This window comes from Paracoccidioides lutzii, assembly GCF_000150705.2.
Source record: "Paracoccidioides lutzii Pb01 unplaced genomic scaffold supercont2.27, whole genome shotgun sequence".
NCBI lineage: Eukaryota > Fungi > Ascomycota > Eurotiomycetes > Onygenales > Ajellomycetaceae > Paracoccidioides > Paracoccidioides lutzii.
In genome coordinates, this window is record NW_015440973.1 from 333715 (window position 1) to 358126 (window position 24412).

Consider the following 24412-nt stretch of genomic DNA (forward strand, 5'->3'; position numbering starts at 1 on the left):
TTAATGCAATATCGGCAACGATCTTAAGAGAGTCATAGAATGCAGTTAGTATTAATCAGATAGCTAGAGGACGAAAACATTAACTTCGCCCTCTTTCCTGGATCCATTTATTTATCTTCGTAACTGACAAGTAATCTAGACATTTCTGTTGGGGCGTATGTGGGTTTAGCCGTTGCTGGGCTGGTCGCAGCGCCGCACGTTGATCGCACGTAGCGCGTATATAGTTAGCTTAGCTCTCCCTCCCTTTGTCCATCACCAATAACAAGGTCGTATTTCCGGTCATCTTCAAGAGAGAAATACCTCGAATCCGCGTTCGTTCATTTGCACCCCCCAAACTATATCGCGCTGTTGTTTGACACTGCCATCATTGCCTTCTCATCTGGTTTGGCTATACCTATCGGCTATCTGCACTGGTAGTTACCACTCTCCTGTCTTGCATTAAGCAACGATAATAGGGCATCGATTACACTTCCCTTTAGATTCAAGGAGACGCTTGTCCAAACACTTCCCCCGATGGAAGGTTACATGCCAATCAACCACTAGTTTCGGCTTTTTGTTTCCTTTCTTTTCCGTTCTCTGTCGTTTGCAGTTGTGTGGCCTTTTAATTGTCGGGGCCAAGAGAGACAGGGAGAGCGCTGGGAATCGGCCGCCTGATTTCAGCCAGGCCCCAGTCTCAGCTGAATAGTTCCCGCGATAATCAGGGAAAGAAAACAACGAGGGAGGGGGGGTCTAGGGCGTTAGGTCTTTGGCGGGTTAATGCGTTTCGTAAGCTCCATACTATATTACTCCGTACCGTCGTCTCTGTTTCTAAGTACTAGCGGCATATCTGTGCTGTTGCGCCTATGTATCTACCCATGATTCTGCCACAACCAATTAGCCCTGGACCCAACTTAAACGTATTCCTTGTTGGTTCAACTGTTGGGCGATCAAGCGAAAGTCCGCAGAATATCGATTTTCCCACTTGTTGAGATGGTTTCCAGTAATAAGGGATCGACGTCGAAAATCCACTAAACCCATAAACTACTGCATGGGTTGAGATCTCAATTTCTTATGGGCCCGAACACGCAAGCCATGTGCAAAAGTTTCGTGTCTTTTGCCTAGTTGTGACCACTCATAGTCGCAGATGTCAGGGCCGAAATTGTGCCTAGGGCTGTGGCTTGCCCGCTTTTTAAACCCCCCACTAGCAACCTCTGGCAAAGGTTTAATTTGCAATGAGAGAGCTGCGGCTATGTCTTTTAAAGATCTCTTCGCGCCTCCTTTAAGCGTTTGGCGTTGCCGCCCGAAGTGATAGGCCTTAAATGGAAAAATCGGATGCGGTGGAACGTTACCCTCCCGCACAATGTGCATATGTGCCATGCTAGCATCCCGCTAAGGCCAAACTCATTGACGTGCTGGTTTCGAATTATATAACAACGTAACAGGTCCCTTGAAAGGAGGAGGCAGGATCGTTCGTCCCTGGCATACTCCCCCTCGTATATGTCTACCCGAGGCGCTCACATCCCTCCAACTTGAGTAACTGGAAGTATGGCGCACAATATGACCTCTGACGGTGTCGCAGCTATCGAAATTGACGTGAGTGTTGTATTAGGAGCGGTCGTCAGGCTGAAAGCTGACGACTTATTTACAGAAGACAATTGACGATGGAGTTACTCTGTATGAAGAGTCGTGAGTACGCTCAAGCGAGAATCATTCATCTTTCAGGGTTTTCTTGGTTTTTGCGTAGTTAACTGACATAGCCTGCATTTTCCTGGGCAGAGTTAATAGTACTATATATGCGACATCGATCGATTCATGTGTTGTAAACTATAAGTAAGTCAAGGAGCCAGTTTTCAACATGAATTGCCGGTTTCTAGCCAGCTAATGCACTGCAGATATGAGGTGCGAAGTCGCTCAATCCAACAAACGGTTACGAGTTACTCAGGCTAAATCTCTTCTCGCGGCGCATCAGAACGGACGCAGATATCACGCCTTCCACGAAGGAGCGTATGTTCTAGTGCGTGTGCTGGCATATGCAAAGCAAATTCGAATACAACCACTAAACTTCAACGGTAGCCAAATGATGAGGCAGAACAGATCCGTATGGACCTGGTGAGACCTTCTTGAATAACAATGGCTCTTTCTGTCCAAGATTGGAACGGGCTAACCCTTGGAGTCAGGAGCATCATATCTATCGCATGATTCTTGCCGGAGAACTCTACCGTGCCCCTCTGAAACCGAATCCAAAACGTGTCCTTGATTTTGGCACCGGAAATGGAAACTGGGCAATCGATTTCGCGAAGTCAGTGGAAATGTTATGTTGTAATACGCCGTTCGAATCAACGCTAATCTTTTGGATGCAGCCAACACCCCGAATCCAAGGTTATCGGTTGGTGACACCCCTGATTTATTCTTAATCCTCAACATCAGGAAGATAACTTATCTTGGGCCCAAATTGAAATCTCTTAGGTTCTGATCTAAGTCCGATTCAGCCAACATGGTATATCACCCATATGTCATAACGCTCAACAACACTGTCTCACTGCAATATCTCAGGGTTCCACCGAACTGTTCCTTCGAAATTGATGATGTTGAAACGGAATGGCCATATAAATCGTCGAAGGCATTTAATTATATTCACAGTCGTAACATGGCCGGCTCAGTTAAAGATTTTGATAATCTGTTTGCTCAAGCTTTCAAGCATCTACAACCAGGAGGATACCTTGAGATGCAGAGTTTCGAAGCTGGATTTTTCTCGGACGACGGCACTCTGGAAAACGCTCAGAGCGCTCTCAAATGGAAGAATCTCTTGATTGAGGCGAGCAATAAATTTGGTAAGCCTCTCGATGTGGAGGGAACGTGGGAAAAGAAGATGGCGAAGGCAGGATTTGTGGATATTAAGAATGACGTCTACAAGGTATGTTGGTTTGTTGTCATTTCGAAAAGAAAATGGAGTTAAACTGCCGTGACCACTTCTTATTTCCTTTTTGGCCCCCCCGCCCTCAATTTTAATCTGAAGCCTAGATGAAATCAACAATACGTAAACCAACTGACCTTTTTACCTGTAGGTTCCAGTCTCTCCATGGCCAAAGAATAAGAAACTGAAAGAAATTGCTCAATACCAGCAGCTCCATCTTACCGCCTCCTTGGAAGCATATACCCTCGCTCTCTTCACACGCGTACTCAAGTGGGATAAGAAGGAAATTGACATCTTGCTGGAGGCTGTAAAAAATGACCTCCAAAACCGATCGAATCACATATATGGCAAGATTCACGTCATATATGGGAGGAAGCAAGAATAGAAGAGGAGGCTGTTGGGGTATTTTTGGCAAAACGTATCATGCTATTCATCGTCGTCTCAATTTGACTTTATAGTCGATTAATATCAACTCGTTTTGTTTTATCTTTAATCAAATTCCATGGTGTGGAGAGTTTGTTGGGAAAGGACTAGTTTGCATAGGTATCGAATATTGTGTGCTGCGAAATGAAGGATGTGATAGTATAAGGGATTGAAGAACCTCCACATCCGAAAGAATCTAGCCGAAAGAAACAAATTTTCAATTGCGTTGTGAGTTAGAAAGCGAAATTTTGGACAGGAAAACTGATATGTGAAAAATATGGGACTGTCAGGCCAATATATCGTGGAATCCGTGTACGAAAGGGGATCGTTCATGCATCGAAATCAATTGCAGTCCCGTAGGGGTTGTCTATGTCTTCAGTCCCAACTTCCTGGAGTATGTCCTTGGTACATGGACCAGTGTATTTTCTTAATGAGAAGTTAGATGGTGAATTTTGTGTTTTGTTCGAAAGGGTAAAGAGGAAAATGGCCCAAGGCGCCAAAAGTAGTAATTACATACCGCCTAGCTGAAAGCCGCCACCATGAAAGTGAGAACAGTGCTATAAATGCAGCCACACATATAGCATAATTCCTATGCAATGTTAGTATATCTGGAATTGACACCCTCTTCAAAGGTGGCCTTACATATTCTGTGGGGTGATTGGCCTAGTAGGAGGGAAGAAAAGGACCACACTAATAAATAGCACCCAGGCAATGGCAATAGTGTTCAAAGGTGTTCCCCATTTCCCAAGCGTAAACGGCCCTTCGATAAACCGAACTTGATTTTTATATAGTTGATGGGCCAGTATAACGGCGACATACGACAAGTCAAGGGCAGGCGCTGTGATATTGAATATGGCTGTAGCTGTCTGTGTAGATCCGATGGCAATGCAGTTTAAACAAATGCTGAAGAAAACCACAAACCAGACGGCATTGACGGGTGTTAATGTATATGGGTTAACCTGCGAAAAGAATCTATAAGAACGTTAGGTTATCTCCATATGATATAAATGCTGCAAAATATAAAATTAGGCATTTCGTACTTTGAGAAAGGAAGGGCATCGTCTCGTGCGAAAGCATAGGCCATTCTGGTATCAGCAAGCATGGCAGAGCAGCAAGTGAAAATTTGAACAAGAATGGAAAATGAAAACATTATAGTCCCACCGGTTCGTCCACCAGCATTAAAGAATATCTGGGCAGCTGGTAGGCCAGTGGGAGATTTTAATATCACATCCAAATCAGTCAAACAGAAACACATCGTAACAGTTAGCATCCATCCAAGAACACCCGATACAAGGATGGCTGTTTGAATAGCCATGGGGCCACGGATCGCAGCGTCATGGGTCTCTTCTGACATACTAAATAAGTAACATTTAGTAACATATCAATATGCGTTCCCATAAAAGCACCTACTGAGTTGTCCCATCGTAATCAGTCATGGTCCAAGCCACAGATATAAATCCCAAAAGAAACGAGAACCCCCTTGAATTCCACCCGGAACCATCCGTCACATTGGTGAACACCCACTTAGCGGACTGTTTATCGGGTGTCAGGACTAAGAGTGCAATACAAATGGCAATTGAAGCAAGAACTGTAATTTCAGTGAGACGAAAATATTCGTTAAACGCATTCGGCCAGGGTAATCATAAATCATACTGTTGATTGGGGCGAACCACAGGACAATTCTGTGCAAACTTTTGGTGGTCAAAGAACACACCACACCCATCACGCACAGTAATGCAATAGATAAAAGTACGGTTTGAAGGGCAGTCCTACATACCATGTTAGCAAATATATCCAGAATCTATAGCGATACACATCATATTTGCAAAAGGTCAGAGAAGAGGAGGGGGATATATCAGATATACGCTGATTGCTGACAAGATGAAGATAGAACATACGGCGAATATGAGTATTTCCCGTTGTCTAGGGAAGAGTTCATACTTGCACAAGCCAGCAGCATCTGGCTTACGGTATATGCAACACTGGATACACCAGCAGTCTGTCCAAGCAAATTGCACCAGCCTTGGATCCAGGAAAATATTGCAACTTGATTTGGAGGTACAACGTGCTTCGTTACAAAATACATTCCCCCAGCCGTGGGATATGCTGACACAAGTTCAGCAACAGAACTAGCGATACACATGGCCATAAAGGATCCTATAAACCAGCACCATACTGCTGTAGCAGGACCACTAGCAGCCAAAGGTGGGCCAAAGGTTGCCGGAACAGAACCAAGAACTCCAAGAATGGAGATTGCGTAGGAAATTGTAGACCATTTTGAAAACTCTCTCCTCAGCTCCTAAAGAAATTAATCAGAAGAGTCCAGTTCTCGTTAGGGAATGGCTTGGAGGTGAGACGCTACCGCTCAAAAAACAGAACAAAACATAATAAATAAAACAGACCTGTTTATATCCTATTCGCGCCAGCAGTCGCTCATCGTCGTCCTGTATCGTAGCCATTGTAGAAGAAACCACCTCAGGAATACCTTTGATGGGTATCTCCTTGTCTTCAGTTTCCCCGTCACCTCTTCCGTTCAATGGCTGTTCGCTGGAAATTAGAGCCATATTCCCTGATAGATTACACACGGGGTGTTATGAGGGTGACTTGGAAAGGATACGCGGCGTCAGAGAAGAATATTTTCCAGACCAGCATGAGATGACGCTCTTTACCATCTTTATCAACTTACCGCTTTTCAAACACAAAATATTTTTGTTTTTAATCGAGTTGATTATCGGAGAAGCTAGCACAGCCCACGTCCAGGGAAGAATAGCCGGAGGGGCCAGTGGAGTGCCTCTGATGGCATCAGGTAAACCAGAGAAACAAGTATATACCTGGAAATGGGAAGAGGAAGTTGTGGGAATGGGTGTTGTCTTCCTCAGAAAGCCAGGAGCTACTTCGAGCTCGGTTGGGTCTAGGTATCTTCCGGGGCGTCTGACAAGCAACCGTTCGGGCCCCCTGTCTGCGATTGGAGAAATGGAGGTTGTGGCGTTCGACAGGGATGAGTGGCTCTCGGGTTTATCACCATCTTAGTCCAACCCAACCCCCACCAGCACACATGATTCGAAGAACCCCATCTCAAAATTTTGCGGCACGGCAGCGAATCTGGCGTCGACAGGGATGAGTGGCTCTCGGGTTTATCACCGTCTTAGTCCAAACCCACCCCACCAGCAACATGGATCGAAGAACCCCCCATCTCAAAATTTTGCGGCCCTGCAGACTGCAGTGCCATCTGCTATCCATGGATTGCTTTCACTACTTTCTCCTCTGATCCTCGTGGTGACAACGCGAGTTCATCCGACCCAGATTTGATATGTCATTCCAAGGTCGATAGACATGTGGCCCCGTTAGCATTGTTTCAGGTATCTTGGATCGTCGAGTAGACTCTAAAGATGGGTCGAAACTAATATTGTGGCCCGCACATTAGTGTCACTAGGATGACTATTCCAACATCCACCCATAACCAGACCAATCGTGCAGCGTCGCATTGACGCGCCAACAGCTACAACATAGGTGGGGGATTGGTGGCGATCATCTTACGAGATGTCCAAACACTCTGTGCGTGTTTCGAGGTGGATTTCAAGCAGCTTTTGTGCTTCTTTAATTGACAATATATAGATTGATTGATCAGCATTCATCATAAAACTGCTGAGGAACTTCTGGAAAGGCTAATAATGATGAAATTGGAGCCGTTTTCACTTTATCACTAGTGGTGCCAGGTACCACACCTCCTTCAAAAGGCCCAGAGCTGGTAAGGTAAAACCTTTTACAAGTCATCGGGATGCGAGCGGATTATTTATTTAACTTTCTTCCGCACCCAGTTCCTCCTGCGTATGATCTAACTAAGATACATTTTGCAGCATGATGTTGTTACCCTAATCCCCAACTATATGCTTCGAGAACACACGTAAGTACCCTGGGTACAAAAAGATTTTGAACTGTGGAGCGGTTAGAAGACAAACCCGGTGATCCTGCAGCCATGTAGGATGTCAAGCAGAAGGTATGGCACTGCTCATCCACCAGAAGCCATTGTCCCCACATAGTTAAGGCGGGGAAGGACATGTAATCATGCATATTCTTCCATGATGCGTTGAGGTTCTTCAGTGTTCGCTCCTTGTGCTTATTGGACATAGAATGATATAAAATAAATTAGTGGACTCTTCTGTTTCTAGAAAGAAAAAGTATGAGACCAAGCGTGACTTTATCTATCTTGCAAGGCTAGGTATGTCATTTCCAGACTTGTGAAGTACAGTATTCTCTATAAGCCTGTTTTGGTATGATTAGCACTTTAGGGGTGTGGGTGAGATGAACACACTCCCCTATAGGATAAATGCATGAAAGTGAGGTATTGGAGTTTCTAAGATGTTCAATTGAAAATAATCCTAAATTTTGAACTTTTAAAGGGCCGCCGATTTTCTGGAGAACCGAAGGCATGAGCGGAACGAAATGGCAGCAAATAACACTTCTCATATCCATTGTTTTCCTGGCATGCCCGGAGGCCCTGAGCTGTCCAGGGCCTCCTAGTTCTTGGTTAAATATTAATATGAATGGCAAGAAAGTGGTTGGTAAGATATCCTCGTTAAAGATTTATTTAGCAGCCCGCTAATTCTATACAGAGTGGCAGTTGAGCAGACTTTTCGTTTCGTGGAATCAAAATTGTTATCCCCATAAGAGACAAGTCCTGCCATCTGGAGCCAACGGAAAGAAAGCCACATTTTCTTATTCGAGTGAATCCATGAATACTTTGCGAGATTTTTTATTTATTTTTAATTTTTAATTTTAATTTTAATTTTTAATATATATATATATATATATATTGGCCATGGGGATTCTTTGGGTACTTCCATTCAATCCGACCTCCATTCCCTATCGGTTATGATCCACCCATAAAATAGAGAACATTCCCAAAAAACCAAACTGCGTTGTGAAAACAAAATATTAGCACAAAGCAACATGCGTTGGCTTTTGGTTATGTTGTGTCAATCATACAAAAAAGGAAATTCATGTCAGCATCGACATAAACTGATGGGCCTTGCAAGTCCCTAATTTTCAATCAAAAATTGTGAAAATTAAGGGTAACTAAAATAACCAGTCATGTGCTAACATCAATGAAGCAAATGCTACACTAAGGTGCATCAATTGGAGATTTCTGATACCTAAGCACTCATAGACTTTTTAGGTGTGGTTGTATCCAGCATCCGTCCAAGTGATCAGCTATAGAACTCGAGTAATTGAAGTGAGGGTGAAGCCTTCCCACACAAAAAGAAGGGTTGAGAAGTAATTTACTGCAATGATCCGGCTAAGACCGGATGCTTTGCAGAAATTCATATAAATAGCTACCGGAAAGGTGAGCAGCTTAAAATCTTAGCAACTGTCCATATTCGGTTGCGGAAAAACCGTGGCATCAATATGCCTCCTCCCTGCGCTGGTTCAAATAACTTATAGCATTTTGTACCAGGGTACTTTTTATTTCGTTAAGGGGATATCACAATGGACGGTCTTCAGAGGGCTAGAAACATCGTATCCGTCCCCGCTAGTTTAGGCTGTTAGCTTCTGAATAGATCTTCAACGATTTAGACTCCGCATCTTGAATGCATGGTGGGAAATTGGATAACATGGCATATACAAGTAATTGCATTGCCGAATTTTGTCTAAAATTTGAGAAGTGGCAGTGAGTATGCATGGACAGTATAACCTTGGGGTAAACACGATGCCACGCGTTTTTCATTAAAGGTTGTTTTTCTCCCAAGTAGGAACTTTTGTGCTCTCCTTAGGTGGTGACACCTACTTATAAGTTTAAATAAAGAAAAGCAGGTCACGGAGTCATTAAGACTTTCTGGAGAGTTTTGTGCCACTTCCTTAACCTTGCCATCAGATTTGCATTCTGTTGCTATTTCTATGATCGAAGTGGACAAAGACAAAACTTGTCCGCAAAAAACCGAGCAACGTTTCATAAGTTTTCCGCATTACCTGGAGTAAGGTGGGAACGACGGTTTGGCTGAAAACTGCTGTGGAGTCCTCAACTCACAATACATTTCGTTGATGACTTTGAGCACGGCATTCGACCTTGATCCCCCAAGATTCACCAGTAATCGTCGTAAATTGTCGTTCGGAGAAGGTTGCAAAGTTATCGTCAAGGTTCAATCCTGGAAAAGGCGTTGTTACCACATCCAGGGATTCTAGGATAGCTCAAATCAAGTAGCATCTTTCAGTAGCCATTAACATAACATTTTCCGGGAACATTTGAGAAGCCTGCAGTGGTATGCAATAGTATGTGGTTTGTATGTTGTTGTTCCAGATCAAGGGGTAGCTTCATTTAAGCTGGGCAGAGAACATCACGTGAAAGTCGTTTCGGCGTCACATAAATCCGGGCTTTAAGGTTTCTCCCGTGCATGAACAAGCTATGTGGTCAGTTTCCGCATCGCAAGTCAGCCAGCAGCAGTTCTCGACGCCCGGTACATCCACACGTTGAGCTTCCGCACTTTTCCTGGCTATGATATAGCGGAGTAGCAATTGCGGATACCCGCGAACTGCTGCCGGAAAACCCCACTTGATCTCTTCTTCACGATACCGCTTTGGTATTCGAACGCGGAAGCATCATGGCTGACTTTTCGACATATCATTCGCTTGGTCAGGGTGAAGAAGACAAGCTGAATTCTCAGATAAGAACACAGCCTGCTCCACCGCAATTTAACCCTCCGATCGCCCAAGGCCCTCCGGGCTACCACCAAAATGAGGCTCCTTATGAAGCTCCCCCGATGCCCATGGGCTCAACCGGGTGTCCACCCTCATCTGGTGGATTTGATGAAGGACCCGGTGCGGTGGGTAGGCTGACATCGCAAATGGGCGGCTTAGGGATCAGTGGAGATATGGGCGGAAGTGTTCGTGCTCACAAAAAGAAGGATCGACATGCGTATCATGACTTTGGGGCTCCGTCTCCAACTCTGCATGCTTTTAATGGATTGCCACAAAGAGGAATGCAGAGTCAATCTCAATTCCTCAATCCCGGAATGAATCACCAACCTCGACCCGGGTCCTCATATTCCGATATATCTTCTTCTAGCCTGCAAAACTCATTACGGACGGGACAACCTTCCTTTGGTGCAACCCCGAAACCGACATTCTCTTCTGCTGGTGATGGCTCCGTACATACACAAGGGAAAGTTGACCCAGAACAAGTCCCCGGTATTCCAATTGCACGCGATATTGCCGCTCAGTATTACCAAGACCATATATATCCTACAATGGAACGTCACATACCCCCTCCTGCCGCAATCCCTTTTATTGCTCACGATCAAGGCAATTCCTCCCCGAAGTTCGCCCGGCTTACTCTCAATAATATTCCATCAACTGTCGAATTTCTTTCTTCCACTGCACTTCCCCTTGGCATGGTTCTACAACCCCTTGCCGCTTTAGACGCTGGCGAGCAACCCATCCCTGTCTTGGACTTTGGTGACGCTGGTCCTCCAAGATGTAGAAGGTGCAGAGCATATATTAATCCGTTTATGATGTTCAGATCAGGTGGTAATAAATTCGTATGCAACATGTGCGCCTTTCCAAACGAAGTACCATCGGAGTATTTTTCACCTCTAGATCCCTCAGGGGTTCGCGTTGACCGCATGCAACGACCCGAACTAATGCTGGGGACAGTTGAATATATGGTTCCGAAGGAATATTGGGGCAAAGTTCCTGTTGGGATACGCTGGCTGTTCTTGATCGACGTTTCGCAAGAAGCGGTAACTCGGGGGTTTTTGGAGGCTTGCTGTGAGGGGATAATGGCAGCTTTATATGGGGGCAACAACAATAATGATGAATCACCAGAAGACGATGGTACACCTCCAAAGAAACTCCCCGAAGGCTCTAAAGTCGGAATAATTACTTTCGATAAAGAAGTTCAATTTTATAACCTCAGCGTATGTTTAGCAGTTTAGCTTTTCCAATATCAAAATGCTTACGCAGGGATACAGGCCCGCCTCGAACAAGCCCAAATGATTGTTATGGCGGATCTTGACGAACCGTTTGTTCCATTGAGTGAAGGACTTTTCGTCGATCCATACGAATCAAAGTACTGTGAACCGATACCTTTTTCCCTTCCCTCCGTCTGTGCTAACTAGTGTCTAGGCATGTTATATCGTCCCTATTAACCCAAATACCGACACTGTTTCTCCATATTAAAAACCCGGAGCCAGCACTTTTACCGGCAATTAATGCCGCCTTGTCCGCCCTGGAGCAAACTGGGGGGAAAATGATTTGTTCATTGGCAAGCTTACCAACCTGGGGCCCAGGTCGGTTATTTATGAGAGATGATGGAAAGGGACAAGGAACCGACGCCGAAAAGAAACTCTTCACCACTGAGCACCCCAGTTGGAAAAAGACTGCCACAAAACTAGCTGAGAGCGGAGTGGGGATTGACTTGTTCATAGCGTCTTGTGGTGGCGCTTATATGGACATCGCTACCATTGGTAAATCCCAAAACGTCTACATATAGGTTCAAATGCTAATTATCGTTGGATCAGGCCATGTAGCAGCAGTATCCGGTGGGGAGACTTTCCTATACCCTAATTTCCATGCACCTCGCGACGTTCTCAAGCTATCAAACGAGCTGTCCCATGCCGTCAACCGGGAAACGGGATACCAGGCTTTGCTAAAAGTTCGATGCTCGAATGGGCTTCAAGTCGCATCCTATTATGGTAACTTCATGCAACACACCTTTGGCTCGGACTTCCAACTAGGTTGTATTGATGCAAACAAAGCCTTTGGTGTTGTTTTCACGTACGATGGAAAACTCGATACGAAATTAGATGCTCATTTTCAGGCGGCCCTGTTGTATACAACCGCTAGCGGCCAGCGGCGAGTTAGATGCATCAATATGGTTGCTGCTGTCAATGAAGGAGGCATGGAAACTATGAAAGCAATTGATCAAGACGCTGTGGTTAACATAATTGCCAAAGAAGGTTAGTTTGAACTTTCTACCACATTACAGCAGGTCACCTAATCTTGATTCCAAAGCCGCATCGAAAATGCCAGATAAATCGCTTAAAGATATTCGAGCTGGGTTAACCGAGAAGACTATCGATATTCTTGCCGGTTACCGGAAAAATTTTTCGCTGTCTCACCCTCCCGGCCAACTTGTGTTACCGGAAAATATGAAGGAATTTGCTATGTATATATTGAGTTTGGTGAAATCTCGCGCTTTCAAGTGTGAGTGTTCCAGTGAAAATTTCTGGCAGTGATCTACGACCCATTTTCGATAAGAGTCCTTTTCTGACGTCACACAGGTGGTCATGAAACATCCGATCGTCGGATTCATGATCTGCGCATGCTTCGTTCATTTGGCTGCACCGAACTCTCACTCTATCTATATCCTCGCATTATTCCGATCCACAACTTAAACCCAGAGGACGGTTTCACCAATGAACAAGGCCAGCTTCAAGTTCCTCCCACACTCCGAGCATCTTTCTCCCGCATTGAAGAAGGCGGTGCCTACATCGTTGATAATGGTCAGATCTGTCTACTCTGGATTCATGCGCAGGTCTCGCCAAATTTACTCGAGGACCTTTTTGGCCCTGGTAAAACGAAGCTGCAGTCTCTCGACCCCAACACTTCATCTATTCCTCTACTAGAAACCCATCTCAACGCTCAGGTGCGGAATATTATCCAATACCTCTCTACTATCCGTGGTTCCAAGTCTGTAACGATACAGCTTGCGCGTCAGGGGATAGACGGTGCCGAATACGAATTTGCCAGACTTCTTCTGGAAGACAGAAATAATGATGCTCAAAGTTACGTTGACTGGCTGGTGCATATCCATCGGCAGATACAACTCGAGCTTGGAGGTCATCGGAAAAAGGAGGAGAGCGGTACAGCAATTGCTGGAGTGGAAAACACGTTATCTGGGTTGAGCGGGCTACGGCCGCCATATTGGTGATTTTCAACTGATTTGGCATAGCGGGTTTAATCGGCTTTTACAATTAAAATGGCTATATTATTTCTTTAATCCATATCATGCGCATGGCAAGAGGATATTTTTGTCTTTCATAGAGACATGGTGCTAAATGGAATTGAATATGGATTGAAAAGTAACACCCTTCTCTTGTTGCCTTGTTTGGAGTGTTGGAGAACCTAACAATTACTTTATCCCCACAGCCAAAATATTACCCAGGTAATTTGTCGCATGCGGAATTAACTGACTATTCGTCCCATCCAAGGGTATCCCAAGTTGTATCCAACTGCAGAGGATTTCCATGTAACACTAAATCACGTGATTAGTCTGTCAGCCCGTGGATCGGTTAATCGGTGTGGGGATGACGATTCCCCATTCATGTTTTTGTCTCATCCGAAGTCTGGATAGCTTGCGAGACCCGAAATGGTTCAGCGGATATCCCGTGCGGGTGGCGCCCTTCTAGATCGGGTTTACCCGCTTTTTGCAAGTTTTCCTTTAGGTTTGCCACCGCGGCTAATGGCAAATTGCCGCGCTAAGCGTTAAGGTCGATAACTCCGCTTAGGAAGATGGCAATGCGTATGACGTCGCTATTGGGGCGCATTTTGAGATCACAACCAGGATCGGGGAAATACCACTTGTTGATCTCATCCCTCTCTGTCAGCTGATTGAAGGTGATTTGATCAGGTTAAACCTGGAAAGAGGCTGTTCGCCCTACCCGACTATTCTCCGTGAATTATGGAGTCCCTTCTTGTCTCATCTAGCCAGTCCCATTATATCAAATGAGAGTCGGCGGCTGGACTTCATTGCCAATTACCAAGTGGTTAAAATGAAGGTAAAGCATCCCATATTCTTTCTTCCAGGGTTCCCCATCCTCCCCAGGTGGAGAAAGATTACATATGTTACGGGCATACGCTTTGAACTCTGGAGCCCTTTAAAAAAAAAAAAAAAAAAAAAAAAAAAAAAAAGGGGGGGGGGGGGGTAGGGGGGGTAGGGTATCAGGAGCTTTTTGTGAAAGAAATGTGAGACTGGTGGGAACGGCTTATCTGCCCATATCAGTTCGCTGGATACCTACCTTATGGTTTGTGCCTTAACTTCAGGAAAATGTTAATCCATCAATCCACAATCCAACCGTCTGTTCAGCGCTTACGAAACTTGCGGCCGCTCCCGCACGCCCCAGGTGGTTCCTTAAAAACTTAAATCCTCGCAACCAAAACCCCTGAATGGAACCTTGGGATTGTCCCAGGGACCAACTGCTCCAACCATGCGACGATTTCGCCTTATCATTTTCTGCTGGGATTTAATTTTTGGGATAGCCTCAAAGCTATTCCAAATGCCGTTATTGTTGTCAAAATTTCACTCCTTGAACCATTGGGAGCTACGAAATGAATTCCCAAGGGTATCCAAATTTTATCCTGCTCTTCGTCTATAAAGGGCCCAACGGCTCCCACGTCGAGCATCCCTTCGCTCTTCTCAGAATAGCCATCATTATTTAACTATCAATCTTTACCTTCATTTTATATACTTATTGTGTTTTTGATAACCCGCCTCGGACCAACCCAACATGTCTATCAAAAAGGTCGTCATTGCTGCCGCTGCATTTGCTGGTCTCCTTCCAGCCACATTGGCCGGCACCGCCAGGGTTCAGAACAGCTGCGGATATCCCGTTTATCTCTGGTCGGTCGGTGGAGACAAGGGGGTGATGAACGTTATTCCACCTAATCATAGTTATGCGGAACAGTACGGTGTCGCCCGAAATGGAGGCGGTATTTCCCTCAAGATATCCAAAAATCAAAACCTCGCGAGTATCACCCAGTTTGAATACACTCTTGCCGGTAACACATTGTTTTACGATATTTCAGCCATCAACGGGGAGCCATTCGTGAAAGATGGCATAAGCCTCACTTCCCCCAATGGCAATTGCCCAAAAGTTATTTGCCCTCCGGGTGAAAGTCCTTGCAAGAGCGTCTACAACAAGCCAAACGACGATTTCGCGACTCACTCATGTTCCGCTGCCGCTGACCTTACATTGGTCCTCTGCACTGACGGCAGGCAGCAGGGATATAGTCCTCGCCGGCGGCCCAGCGCCTAAGTAGAGAGCATAGACTTTCATTGACGCCCACTTTCCTATTTCATTTGACATTCCTCTCTTGACGACCTTCCACTCTTTTTGTAATCAAAAAATATTTTCGATCTCTTCAATGTACCTATATATTGTCAAAGTACACGCTCCAGGCAATTCGTCGCTAGAACGATGCTTTTGTCATTGGTTTTGCTATCGTTTTGTGGAAACCTGGCTTTGCAGGCCGTTAAAGGCGGCTCAACCATTGAATCTATCCATTCATTACTTGCTCTTCTTGGGATGATAAAATCTTATACAATGTTTATAAGATAGACACAATGAATAATATCCATTACGTCCACCACGCCATACTTTGCGAAAGGAATGCAGAAAAATAATCACAAAAGATGAATACCAATTGAAATCTCTCAGGTGTATGTATGTATCGTGCATGTAGCTTCATACAGTTGAGTTCTTGGAGCCAGCCAAAGCCCGAACCATGTCGAATTCATCACGGTTTACCCTACAACCCTACAACCTTAGAGATGAGTGGCAAAGTTGTAAATGTTTGATGTAAGGATCGGTCGACTTATTCCAAGGTAGGGGTAGAGCTTATGCCAAGTCTCTCTATACCAGGCCAACACTAGCAGTCTACATAGTAAACTAACGATTCCTCAACTCCTAATCGTATTCTAACCACTAAACCTTAATCCCTAATGCATACCTCTAACCAACCCCAAAGCCACCCTAGGCCAGTTGAAAGGAAAGCTGAGAGGTTGGTTTGTGAGTGTAAGTGTGAGCTGAGCCTCTATGAGCGGCTACGTTCCAGGGATGGTTAGCGTCGACCAAGCATGAAAGAGCCTTGGCATAGATCTTCCCGTTCAAACTGTAGCTATCCCAGTAGGGAGGCAAAAGCGCCGATTTGTCTTAGTCAGCAATGGCACCTTATCATTGGCCACACGGAACGGGAAATTTTGTTCCTCAAGGTTAAATCAACGACATATGTTTATTAGTCAGCATGACTGGCTGGGAGAAAATCACTTGAAACTGGCTGTTCAAACCTAGATCCCATCGAAAACATGGCTCCATTATGAAAATTTATTATTCTCCCTATTTTGCCTGTAAGCCCTAGTAATTTGCAGAAACATCTAAAAGCTGCAGTAATGTCTGGGGGTTTTGTAAGACCATCTGCCGTCATATCCTCCGTGGGGAAGGTAATTCAAAAGAAATAAAACCCTCATTCAACTGCGCTTGCGATTTATGAAAATGGATGTGTATATGCCGACTACAGGCCGTAATCACCACCGTGACCGTATTGAGACTCGAATACCCCTGCAGTTGCTGTAGTTGAGAGCGGGATTGCAGCATTGGCATTAGGTTGAGGTGCCAAAAGGAGATAGTCAATATCTTTAAAGTGCAATGTCACCAATTCTCTGATGAAACTGTACGCTCCTCAGCTAGAGAAATGGCATATTCTGTGCAAATTTTCTCTCAAAGAGCTGCAGTGTTGACAGGTTCCAATGTTCCAATTATCATCCAAACAGGTCCAAGAAGGGATCGCAACCCCTATGCATAAGGCTTTTGTACAGACTGTCCACTTCTCCTTTTCCACGGACGTCCCATCTTAAGGCACTGTGTACTGCTTTATTGGTTAAGATATCAGTCCCATCAATGACCTCCACAGCCGCCAAGATCTCAACCTTCACGCCTGGTAGTTGGATTCATTGAATGTAGTCACAGATTTTGTATCTAATGACACCTTAACCTCCTTCAGGTATTCACGGACCTCCTGCCTCAAGTCATCTAGAGGGGTACCACTGTTGTTGTTGGGAGAATCCTGCCGTGCGGCCATCATCATCTGTTGGCAGAATGCAAGCAGATCCGCAGCAGTCATCATAATTGTGCTGTTTGCACCAGGTGTAGGCAATGGGATAGGCATTTTAGGACAGTGTGTTCTCTCAGGGAATCAGTGCCTGGCTGGCGGCCGTGATCGCTTAGGGCCCTCCATGGTGTCTTCTTCCTCAGCCATATCAAAGCTGGGTAAGCTCCTCTTCTTGTGAATCTGAGCTGCTCACTTTGTCTTCCTCAACTGTAGATTTTTCAGAGGCTTATGAGAATGTTTTCATTCAGAATGTGACGTAGAGAGTAGTCCGCTAATTGGTCTCTGGACTTGAGCACCTTTGGAAAGGACATGAAAAACTAGAATAGCTCGTGGGGCATTCTCAGAGGCTACTGTTTATCATGCTCACGCAGGCCATAAGGGATCCTCTGTACGCGCAAAATAATGAGATTCCCTGTGAATAACTGCTTATCTTCTCTCGATTGAACTCATCTGACGTTCACGCAATGCTATTTTATGAAAAATAGCGTCAATTATATAGGAAAAGTACACTAACCGGGTCGTAACCTGTGGGATGGTTGATCATGTAGTTATAAAAGCTAGCTTATAGCGTTGGGCAGCCGCCCCAACTGCACGTGACATCGCGTATATTAGTTAGCTAGCTAGTTCTCCAACGAATGAAAGACCAACCATCCCACATATATATAGTTAACTAATTGCACCAAATCACGTGGCAAGCTGCTGGCGACAAGCGGTCGCCCACACCCCCAACATAAACCCCCCAAGTCTGTAACGAAACTCCTTTGTCCAGATATTAGATAGGCAAGCACCGCTCAAATCGACAACAAAAATCCCAGGAGAGCTATCACAAGAAATACTACACTATTAATTACTCTAGAACACAATCGTCAGACAATGAAGTTCATCCTACACTTACTTTAGGTTTCCCTATGCCTAGCGCACTCATATTCTTCCACACTTCTACGCATTTAAATGTCAGCCAATGAGGCTCAAATTAAGCTTGCAACCGAGTGAAATATAGATTGAGAGAGAGAGAGAAGTTCAGTGCCATCACAGAGTGCAAACGTGATTTTAGGCCTTGCTTGACTTTTAACATCTTATCTAACATGTGGGCATGAATTGGATGCAGTTCTAATACTGCACAGCACTCTGACTACTGAACTGTTCCGACATGATTTTGGAAGCGCAGCGTGAAAACCTTGGCTTTTCAGTGCCTATACTCCGTTGTCAGTGGGCAATAGCAGGAGACGAAAAGAAACTGATATTGGAACCTCTGATATCAGTATTTTCGCACATACGCAATAGATAACAAAAGGCCGATGAAGCCAATGAACGACAATCGTATAATGCCGGAGAATAAACGGGAAAAGAATCCAATATATACAACCAACAACTATATCCATCAACGGCAATGGAAGAGCAGACTGTTTTACCCTGCGGATAGCCTCTTTATCCCACTATCTCTTATGTCATTTCCTTTACGTCCAGACCGTCTTTTCCTTCGAAACAGCATCCTAATCTTCTCCCAAAATCCGTGCGATCTATAAGCCTTCAACAGCCCATACGCCACCATCCTATAAATTATTGTGCAAACGCCCAAAGCCACCAAATTCATCTCAGGATTCTTGTCTAGATTATACAGCTTCAGTGCCTGTTCACCAGTCTCTATTGGGCAATGGCCATCGGGTAAACGTTGGAAATCACTGCAAGTAAAACGATGGCCAGCCACGGAGTAAGAAGCCAGATTCGCAATTGCATACTTGATAGGAGAAAGGCTATTTAGCGCTTGGAGAACAACGGGAATGTTGAGGCTCATTATCCCGCCGAGAATGTTGGCTATGGAGAGAAGAATGGAAGTAATGTTTACGGAAAATCCGGCGTGAGAGAACAACGTGCAAAACATGATCCCCAGTGATTCACCGCAGTTAACTATGCAAAAACAGTTGAAGGTAGCGATAAGAAACATTTTCACCGTCCGTTGCATTCCCACGACGAATGCCAGTAAAGCTCCGAAAATCAGTGAGGAGAAAATTTCGAATGGAACTTCAAGGATAGTGTATTGCACCATGAACGCCTCGACGGAGTAACAGTTGTCCTCTTGTTCGCGGTAAAACACATCTCTTTCGGTGGGGTATATTGCAATGTTTTGTAACATCCCTTTTCGAGAAATACGTTAGTAGTTTGTATTTTAGGTGTCGTTTTCAGAGGAACCGCATTTACTCACCAACAAAGTACATAGCAGCAAACTGCTGGAGAACACCCATCCTCGATTGGACAGCCTCATAATTGTTCTGCAAGGGGGCGAAGAACAGCGACGTAATCACTGCCATGCCAATCACCTGCATGCTTCGCGCAACGATAAGGCGTGGTTGTCTCCGCAGATTTTTGAGCGATCGATGCAGGACCAGAGGCAAAATAACTAAAAATGGATTAATCTGTCGCTTTAGGCTCCCAAGTTCAGCAGGGGTCGTAATCACTGATGTCTGACGGGTTAATTCAAGCGGCTTTTCCGCCCAATCCGTAATCAAACGTTGTGCTCTGACACGACTTATGGCTTCCCTCGTTTGTTCTTGGAGGTCCACCGTTATCAAGTCCAAGACAAAATCGGCAGGATTTGTGGTATTGGGGCATGGATATCCGAGACGCTCAAAGTGAGAGAGCATATACTCTCCTTTTCCTGAATAGACAGGGTGACCACCCCTCGAAAGCAACAAAATATTGTGAAAATGATGGAAAATATCGGATCTGGATTGGTGTATTGTGAGAATGAGAGTCCTGCCCTCAGCTGCTAGACCGTTCAAAACTTCAATAATAGATGTGGCCGTGAACGCATCCAGACCGGAAGTAGGCTCATCCAGGAGCAAAACCTTCGGGTCTGTTAAGATCTGTATGGCAATGGAGACTCTTCGTTTTTCACCACCACTAATTCCCTTGATCAGGTCACTACCAATTAGATTATTTGCGCAATCTTTCAGACCCATCCTCAGAAGTATGTCCTCAGCACGGCGGTACTTTTCTCCTTTTGACATCCAGGAAGGAAGTCTCAAGCCGGCAGCAAACTGGAGACTCTCACGCACCGTTAGCGATGGCATCAAAGCATCATCATCTTGAGCCACAAACGATGAGACAGATCTGATTACGCTTTCTGAAGGCACCGCACCATTGTACAACATATCGCCTCCAATACGGTATCGAGTTCCAAACGAACCGTGAAGCCTCCTGGCAATAGAACACAGCAGGGAGGATTTCCCGCTTCCGGATGGTCCCATGATGACATTGAGTTGTCCTGGTTGAAATTCGGTTGATATCGGCTTCAATATGCTTAAGCGGTCGGACCTGAATCCTCGCCTTCCCAACGATCTTTTTTGTATCTCTAACGTATATTTATCAAGGCGAATGGAAACTTTTCGAACATCTTCCGTCGATCGAGGAACCATCTTTTCCTTTCCGGCGGAAAGGTCTCCGTCCGTATTTATAGCTTGAGCAACATCCATATCAAATTTCCTGAATTGAAGGATCAAAGTAGCATCAATATAGAAGACGATTATGAAAGAGAGCATGATTAAAATCGGTCGCCAGATCCAGTTTGGTGGAAATCCAAGACTGGAGATAATGAATTTGCCAGTATATTCTTTGCAGCGGGGATCAGCTGGATTGTTTGAATATGGGCAGTCGTAAAACTGGCCATATGGAGGGCCACGCGGCCCGATAAATTCATTTGTGCATAAGGCCCCGAACGTATAAAATGAATATGTGATCCATTTCAACCATCTCACGTAAACGGGGATCTGGTTGGACTGCACAAAGTATCCACAGGCAACAGATTGAAGTGTGAAAGACAGGTTCCCCACCAAGCTGGCACCCGGGAAATGTCTAGATATTCCGATGCAAATGCACGCATATATGACGGCAGTATATTGCGTAAGAATATTCAGCGCGAGAAAGATAAAAAATTCAGCCGCTTGAAGGCGATATCCGACCATGAAGTAAAATATTAGTGAGAATAAGATGGGCATTGGTAGGTCTTCAAGGAAAATCCGTGCAACCCGCCGGCTCAGTAAAAGTGATGAAACACCCACCACCCCCTCAACTCGCTCTCGATCAAATAGTTGAATATCGGTTGAAAGTCTAAATGTCTCATATATCAAAATTAAATAGCCATTTAAACTACTGGCAATATAGAGGCTTCCCTGCCGCGAACGTATCCCCGCCAGGCCCATATCCAACTGAAGAAAAATCCAACCTGTGATGACAGCCATGCTGATGGCTTCGAAGAAACTACCAGCTACTCCCATGGAATCTCTGATTGTCATTTTAAAAGTTCGCGCTGTCAGCACTCGGAACTGTCGATAAAAATCGACTTTTTTTTGTCGCGCGACATCAGCCTGTTGATCAGATGAAGAGAGTGAACTGGATTTCTTGATGTTAATTTTGCTCGTTCTGGCTATCCAAGCATCTTTCAACGCCTCGACACGTGCCGATGATGTTAATTCGGCTTCTTCAGAACGATTGTCGTACGCAGCCAAATCGATTAAGAACTCTGCTGGGTTAACAAAGGGTGGAAGATGGTAGCCACATTCTGCGAAATGATCTAGGGACCCAGCTGCTGTTCCACTGTATAGGACAGACCCGCGAGACAAAAGCACCACGCGGTCAAAAAGACCCCATATCTCAGATCGAGGAGAGTGAATTGATATTATGACTGTTCTTCCATCTTGCGCCAGTCTCTTCAGGGTTCTAATGATCTGAAACGCGCTCGTGGCATCCAAACCTGACCATGGTTTAGTCAGGACATAAATTAACTATGCAAGCGCGTCAAGGAAAGGCATTCTTCGGCTGACGATAAAACATACCTGTTGTCGGTTCATCACAAAAGAGAACTGACGGATTCGCCAGCAACTGGACACCAATGCTGGTGCGCCTCTTTTCCCCTCCACTACATCCTTTGTGCGCCGAACTTCCGATTCGTGTGTCTGCACACTCTTTCAAACCCAGCTCCAAGATAGCTTTTTCGACTACGTTCTGTCGCTCCTTTTGGGTGGTGGGAGGAGGTAGCCTCAGATCAGCTGAGTATTGGAGAGTTTCCCGCACTGTCAAGGTCGGTATGAGGATGTCATTTTGCATCACGTACGCGCTACTAATGCTATTGACATCTAAGCTGCCATTGAAGGTCGTCGAGCCAGCCATCTTGACACGGCTTGGGTTCATCCGACCAGATATAGCATTCAAAAGGCTTGTTTTACCCGAACCGCTGCCACCAATTATCGCCGTCAAGCTACCTTGAGGCATGTCCGCAGCGACGCCATGCAAAACAGTCTTCATGGGAAAATTAGTTTTGCGTCGGATGCGGTCCCAGAGCAATCGTGGGGAACTCTGAAATAGCGGAGGGGTTGTATCGATATGCACGACTAGATCTCGGACGCTGACGTTGACAGGCTGAACTGCACGAAGGGATAAATGGACTATATTTTTTTCTAACTCCTGCGCCAGTGAACCCTCCTGACGGGCCACGAAATCAGTGTTCCCTTCCTGACTGGATGCCATTTTCATGCGATTGAGCAGATTAATTCGTTAACTTGGCCTTCTCAACATGGAAGAGACGCTGTGTAGCGACTAGATTGAGAACAAAGTCAGGTCGAGGATCAAGACGGTAATCATTGAAGAAACTGCGGGTTATTGCATTTTCCAAGGCCATAACCATATTCATTTGCTAGGAAAATATCCTACCAGAATATGAAAAGAGGAGCATTAGATTGCGGTTTAATTATTTATTATCCCCTCTCCCAACCCCCAAGTCTGGGCAGTGTACGAAATACTTCCTGGGTGTTATTTTTGCGGGGATAGGGAGCTAGGGAATGGCAAGCAGCTGGAGCCGTACTTAACAGCCAAGGGAGCACTGAACTGAACTAATCATATAAGAAAGCTTGTGAATCAATCCAAGGTTTCCATGATTGTTTATCTTTGTTTTTTTGTTTATTCATATCAGCAATAGCCCAACCCAAGTATTCTGGGATGTTAAAGATCAGATATCTTGAAAATGAAATCCACATGGTTCATCAACCTTGCACAGTTGTTCCTTTGGGAATCCCAGGCATTGGCACGCAATTGACTCTGAGGGAGTTTCTATGTTCAATCAATAGTGGTACTTTGTAACCTTCCCATGGCAGTTCTCCAAGAATATGATGATATCAGCGCTCCAACAGCACCTTAAGCTCGGCTACAATTCGGTTCAACCGTGGTGCACATGGTTGTGCGGGGCATGAGCAGCTAAGGAGCTTGCGCTCCTATTCGCGAATGTATCCGCTAAGTTCTCGCTTCCGAGTTAGAATGCAGTGCTCCCCAATGCCTTGAGAGGAGTCCGGGCTTGGGGGTTGCCACCGACATGTGGGTAGAGTAGAAAACTAGTAGGAAATGACATCCTCAATTAAAGAATGGCAATGATTTGATGTGGCGTGATGCTAGTCGGAACATTCTAGACATCCATCATTTAAATTTTAGAGGCAAACAATGTAACTAGTTAATCTATAACGTAACTATCTAGTTAATTCCCCACTGAGCCGATCACCCCCCACTGAACCAATCAACAATCCACAAATTGAATAACTAACAAGATTTCAACCCAGAATATCTACACTCCGCAGCAATAATTAGTTATTAAATTACCTTTGAAATAGTAACAAGTTAGTTATGTACGCAACTGACAAATAACAATTTATCGTTCATTACACATTCAATTCAGATGCTATGAACACCTGCATAGTGGACATAAACTTTATCCTCATCTCTGTATATATATATATAGAAAGAGTGTTTTGCGTTTCGCCTCCAATTCAATATCTATAAGTTTTAACTAAATAAGATCTTGCCATTGAACCCTTTCTTGGTGGCGAATCCACGGCAATCATCACAGGACAATCTGATGAGTATCGATATCTACATTCCAAATCAACCACGTACTGCTGCATACTGCATGCTGCATTCAGCGGACAGCACCGATCCTCGTACCCTCCTACTAACCCTCGTGGTATCTGGAGACAGCAGTGGAGCGTCATAATAATAACTATTAGATTACCATGGGATGAGGGGCCTCTGAGTCTTGCGCAAGTGTGCCAAATTTGCTGCACCTTTGTGGCGCTTATGAGCGCGGCTTAGGCTCTGCTGCCGGCAGGCTAAATGATTGACTGACAGGCTGTTTTAATATGCTCTGAAGGTGAAATAGCAGGCTCAGCAGTTTCT

The 24412-nt window shown here is 45.0% G+C and overlaps 8 protein-coding genes across 8 annotated transcripts; 4 read left to right on the plus strand and 4 right to left on the minus strand.

Annotated features, from left to right (window-relative positions):
- Positions 1 to 1020: 1020 nt before the first annotated feature.
- Positions 1021 to 1356, minus strand: PAAG_07933 (hypothetical protein; the record flags this gene model as incomplete). The annotated part of the gene is made up of 1 exon (XM_002790198.2): positions 1021 to 1356. The coding sequence occupies one exon, from the start codon at positions 1354 to 1356 to the stop codon at positions 1021 to 1023; it is 336 nt and encodes a 111-aa protein (XP_002790244.2).
- Positions 1357 to 1536: 180 nt separating this feature from the next.
- On the plus strand, positions 1537 to 3278 carry PAAG_07934 (hypothetical protein; the record flags this gene model as incomplete). Its single annotated transcript, XM_015846375.1, has 10 exons — positions 1537 to 1572; positions 1628 to 1665; positions 1756 to 1809; positions 1879 to 1993; positions 2053 to 2088; positions 2157 to 2278; positions 2340 to 2365; positions 2446 to 2476; positions 2533 to 2893; positions 3045 to 3278. 10 exons carry the CDS (start codon positions 1537 to 1539, stop codon positions 3276 to 3278), a joined length of 1053 nt encoding a protein of 350 aa, XP_015700810.1.
- Positions 3279 to 3645: 367 nt separating this feature from the next.
- PAAG_07935 (amino acid permease) lies at positions 3646 to 5880 on the minus strand (the record flags this gene model as incomplete). The annotated part of the gene is made up of 8 exons (XM_015846376.1): positions 3646 to 3742; positions 3834 to 3905; positions 3959 to 4288; positions 4357 to 4671; positions 4727 to 4904; positions 4970 to 5085; positions 5215 to 5615; positions 5719 to 5880. 8 exons carry the CDS (start codon positions 5878 to 5880, stop codon positions 3646 to 3648), a joined length of 1671 nt encoding a protein of 556 aa, XP_015700811.1.
- A 91-nt stretch (positions 5881 to 5971) lies between these two features.
- PAAG_12467 (hypothetical protein) lies at positions 5972 to 6625 on the plus strand (the record flags this gene model as incomplete). The annotated part of the gene is made up of 2 exons (XM_015847949.1): positions 5972 to 6303; positions 6367 to 6625. 2 exons carry the CDS (start codon positions 5972 to 5974, stop codon positions 6623 to 6625), a joined length of 591 nt encoding a protein of 196 aa, XP_015702451.1.
- A 3287-nt stretch (positions 6626 to 9912) lies between these two features.
- Positions 9913 to 13241, plus strand: PAAG_07936 (transport protein SEC24; the record flags this gene model as incomplete). Its single annotated transcript, XM_015846377.1, has 6 exons — positions 9913 to 11226; positions 11281 to 11378; positions 11435 to 11775; positions 11830 to 12267; positions 12323 to 12514; positions 12592 to 13241. 6 exons carry the CDS (start codon positions 9913 to 9915, stop codon positions 13239 to 13241), a joined length of 3033 nt encoding a protein of 1010 aa, XP_015700812.1.
- A 1576-nt stretch (positions 13242 to 14817) lies between these two features.
- PAAG_07937 (hypothetical protein) lies at positions 14818 to 15345 on the plus strand (the record flags this gene model as incomplete). The annotated part of the gene is made up of 1 exon (XM_002790202.1): positions 14818 to 15345. One exon carries the CDS (start codon positions 14818 to 14820, stop codon positions 15343 to 15345), a length of 528 nt encoding a protein of 175 aa, XP_002790248.1.
- A 1536-nt stretch (positions 15346 to 16881) lies between these two features.
- PAAG_12468 (hypothetical protein) lies at positions 16882 to 17254 on the minus strand (the record flags this gene model as incomplete). The annotated part of the gene is made up of 2 exons (XM_015847950.1): positions 16882 to 16954; positions 17022 to 17254. The coding sequence occupies 2 exons, from the start codon at positions 17252 to 17254 to the stop codon at positions 16882 to 16884; spliced, it is 306 nt and encodes a 101-aa protein (XP_015702452.1).
- Positions 17255 to 18605: 1351 nt separating this feature from the next.
- Positions 18606 to 22720, minus strand: PAAG_07938 (ATP-binding cassette sub-family G member 5; the record flags this gene model as incomplete). Its single annotated transcript, XM_015846378.1, has 3 exons — positions 18606 to 19333; positions 19401 to 21947; positions 22030 to 22720. The coding sequence occupies 3 exons, from the start codon at positions 22718 to 22720 to the stop codon at positions 18606 to 18608; spliced, it is 3966 nt and encodes a 1321-aa protein (XP_015700813.1).
- Positions 22721 to 24412: the final 1692 nt, after the last annotated feature.